A 3,178-nucleotide genomic window follows, 5' to 3' on the forward strand; every position below is an offset into this window, starting at 1 on the left:
GTGCACTCACCAGAGACAGAGGCAGAGAGAGGGGGAAAATGAGAAAGCAAGCTGCCAGGTCTAGGACTTGAACTGCGGTTGGCCGTGTGGGAGTCCAGTGCCTTAACCGCCAGACCGCCTGCTGGTCCCCATCCAGTGTTCTTGTTATTTTTGTTTCCTTGGCTTTAAAACAGCCAGCCCAGAGGGAGTGCTGGGTCAGCGTTGGGGGCTGCAGATTTGGTCCCCTCCTCACCTGTTTCCCAGAGGGGGTCTCCCAGGTGTGTGTGTGTGTGTGTCGATGGAGGGGGGCCTGGGACGCTCTGCCAGACACTGCAATGTCTTTTTATGTGACAGACACCTGCCAGGGTTTCTCACTTTCCCTTTCAGTGTCTCTTTCTGGTGAGGGCAAATGCCTTATGGCAAAAATGTAAATAATGATAATAAAAATTCCCATAGAAGGGAGAGGTGGAGAAGAAGGGCCGGTGAGTGACTGACCCAGGCCAATAAAACCAGGGCTAGCAGGCCGCGTGGTGGGTAAGGTCCTAGACTCCCACAGGCTGCGGTTCAGGTCCCAGGCTTCATGGTTTGCTTTCTCACTTTCCCTCTTTTTCTTTCTCTCTATCTCTCTCTGGTGAATATACATGCCCTATAGCAAATCAGAATAATAAGATTTTTTTTTAAAGAATTACTTTTTATTTAATTCCATTCGTTATTATTTTTCAATTTGACCAGACAGAAGCACAGGGAGAGAGAAAATGAAAGCGAGAAAGCAAGCTGCCAGGTCCAGGACTCGAACTGGTTGGCCATGTGGGAATCCAGTGCCTTTAACCACCATGCCACCTGCTGACCCCAATAATAATAAAATTAAATAATTCTTTTTTATTTATTTATTTTTTTTGAGAGGTTTTTCACTATAGGGCGCGTGCGCTCGCCAGACAGACAGAGAGAGACAGAGAGACAGAAAGCGAGAAATCACCCCCCAGAGGGGGTGGCCACGCCGCAATCCCTTCTCCATTCTCCTCTTGGGATCTTGGGCACGCACGCACAGGTGCCCGGCGTGGGTTTTAAGCCACCGGGTCCGGGACGCGAACCGCGGTCAACTACGTGGGAGTCCAGCGACATAGCCATTACGCCAACTGCTGGTTCCCTAAATTAAATAATTCTTTAAAACAACACGACAGAACACTGGACTTAGACTGTCGTCATACGTATGACCCTGGCGGGACACCGATCCCCTCCCCACGGCAGCATCTAAGGACAGCACCTCACCTGTGTCCCTTCTGTGTGCTCTGGGGTGTCCTGAGATGCACCCGTTGCTGCTGCTGTCCCCTCACACGGTGGAAAAGGCAGCCCAGAGAGACGAAGTGACCTGCCCGAGGTCGCCCAGCCAACAGGCTGCAGGCGGAGCGTGCAGGGGCTGGTGACCGGGTGCCTGTGACGACCTGTGCCTCTCCCCTGTGCCTCTCCTGGCAGCCCCCGCTCCTCCTCGGCGCTGTGGCGGCCACGCTGTGCCGGGCAGGTCCTGCGGCGGTGGTGCTGTGGGCCGCGCCGGGACTCACAGATCCTTGCTTCTCCCTCCCGCCCCAGTGGTGCTCATCGGGGACTCGGGCGTGGGCAAGAGCAACCTGCTGTCGCGCTTCACCCGAAACGAGTTCAACCTGGAGAGCAAGAGCACCATCGGCGTGGAGTTCGCCACCCGCAGCATCCAGGTGGACGGCAAGACCGTCAAGGCGCAGATCTGGGACACGGCGGGCCAGGAGCGCTACCGCGCCATCACCTCGGCGTGCGTGTCCCGCCGCGGGCGTCGGGAGCAGGGCAGGGCCTTCACAGGGAGGGCTGGCTGGGACCTCTCCCCCTGCCTGGCCCACGCCCAGCCTTCCCCTCCCTCCGGCTCCCTGCTGTGGCTCACAACTTGTCCCACTCCCACCTGGGCCTCCTGACACCCCCCTCCCCCCCGCCCCTGCCTCCCCGAGGCCGCCCAGCCGGCAGCTCCCTCCAAGCTGCCTCTTCCTGCATCTTCTCAACACCCAGGCCATTCTCCACCGCCATCGGTCCCTCCAGCCCTCGCTGTCCCCTGGACTCCCCTCACTGTCACCTGGTCCCTGTGCACGGTGGGCATCAGCATCTGCCCAGGGGCCTTTCCCTCCATGGCGGTGGTTTCCTCCCCTTTCTCAGTGACCTCTGCTGTCTTTCACCCCCAGACCCAACCTCCCTCCTGAGGCCCTGCGGGTCCTTGTGCTGGGTCAGGGGAGCAGAGCTGGGGCCCCGAGGTGCTCACGGGGCCTGCCCGCAGGTACTACCGAGGCGCGGTGGGCGCCCTGTTGGTCTACGACATCGCCAAGCACCTGACCTACGAGAACGTGGAGCGCTGGCTGAAGGAGCTGCGGGACCACGCGGACAGCAACATCGTCATCATGCTGGTGGGCAACAAGAGCGACCTGCGCCACCTGCGGGCCGTGCCCACCGACGAGGCCCGCGCCTTCGCAGGTGAGCCCGCGCTCCCCGGGTCCCCACCCCCTGCGGCGTGGGCCTCGCGGTCCTGCGCTCCTTGTCCCCCCAGCATCAGCCCTGACGTCCTGGGCGGCGAGCAGGCAGGCAGGTGCCTGGAGAGGGGCGGGAGCTCACCGCGCAGTGCTCTCTCCGTTCCAGAAAAGAACAACTTGTCCTTCATTGAGACCTCGGCCTTGGACTCCACCAACGTGGAGGAGGCTTTCAAGAACATCCTCACAGGTGAGCACCAGGCGTGGAGGGTGGTGGGCGCCAGGCCTGCGGGTGGAAGAGCTCCTGCAGGCGAGCCCAGGGGCCCAGGAGCCCACCTACACCAGGGAGGAGGGGTCTCGATCCGCAGTGAGAGGTGGGGACTAGCCACGTGCAGGTGTGGGTCCCGCCCTTCCCCAGCACGCGCCCCACCTCTGCTTGAGTGCTGGGAAGCCCCGCCCCATCGGTACCCCGATGGAGTGTGGCGCCCATGGATGGCAGGGGCACCCAGACCCAGGGCGCTGCCTGGAAGAGGTGACCTGCGGTAGCTGCGGTAGATGGGCGCTCACCCCGTTTCCCCGTTTCGCAGAGATCTACCGCATCGTGTCCCAGAAGCAGATCGCCGACCGCGCGGCGCATGACGAGTCCCCCGGCAACAACGTGGTGGACATCAGCGTGCCGCCCACCACCGACGGCCAGAAGCCCAACAAGCTGCAGTGCT

At 61.1% G+C, this 3,178-nt stretch overlaps 1 protein-coding gene across 1 annotated transcript in view; it reads left to right on the forward strand.

The window, feature by feature from the left end:
* The first annotated feature begins 1,283 nt into the window (after window positions 1-1,283).
* RAB11B (RAB11B, member RAS oncogene family) overlaps window positions 1,284-3,178 on the forward strand; it is a 2,732-nt gene continuing 837 nt past the window's right edge. The window contains exons 1-6 of the mRNA XM_027776341.1: window positions 1,284-1,357; window positions 1,453-1,517; window positions 1,567-1,762; window positions 2,273-2,466; window positions 2,629-2,709; window positions 3,047-3,173. Coding sequence (XP_027632142.1) covers window positions 1,284-1,357; window positions 1,453-1,517; window positions 1,567-1,762; window positions 2,273-2,466; window positions 2,629-2,709; window positions 3,047-3,173 — 737 coding nt within the window. The remainder of the gene's footprint in view (window positions 1,358-1,452; window positions 1,518-1,566; window positions 1,763-2,272; window positions 2,467-2,628; window positions 2,710-3,046; window positions 3,174-3,178) is intronic.

Source organism: Tupaia chinensis, unplaced genomic scaffold (genome assembly GCF_000334495.1).
Source record: "Tupaia chinensis unplaced genomic scaffold, TupChi_1.0 Scaffold000668_1, whole genome shotgun sequence".
In the NCBI taxonomy this organism is placed as follows: domain Eukaryota; kingdom Metazoa; phylum Chordata; class Mammalia; order Scandentia; family Tupaiidae; genus Tupaia; species Tupaia belangeri.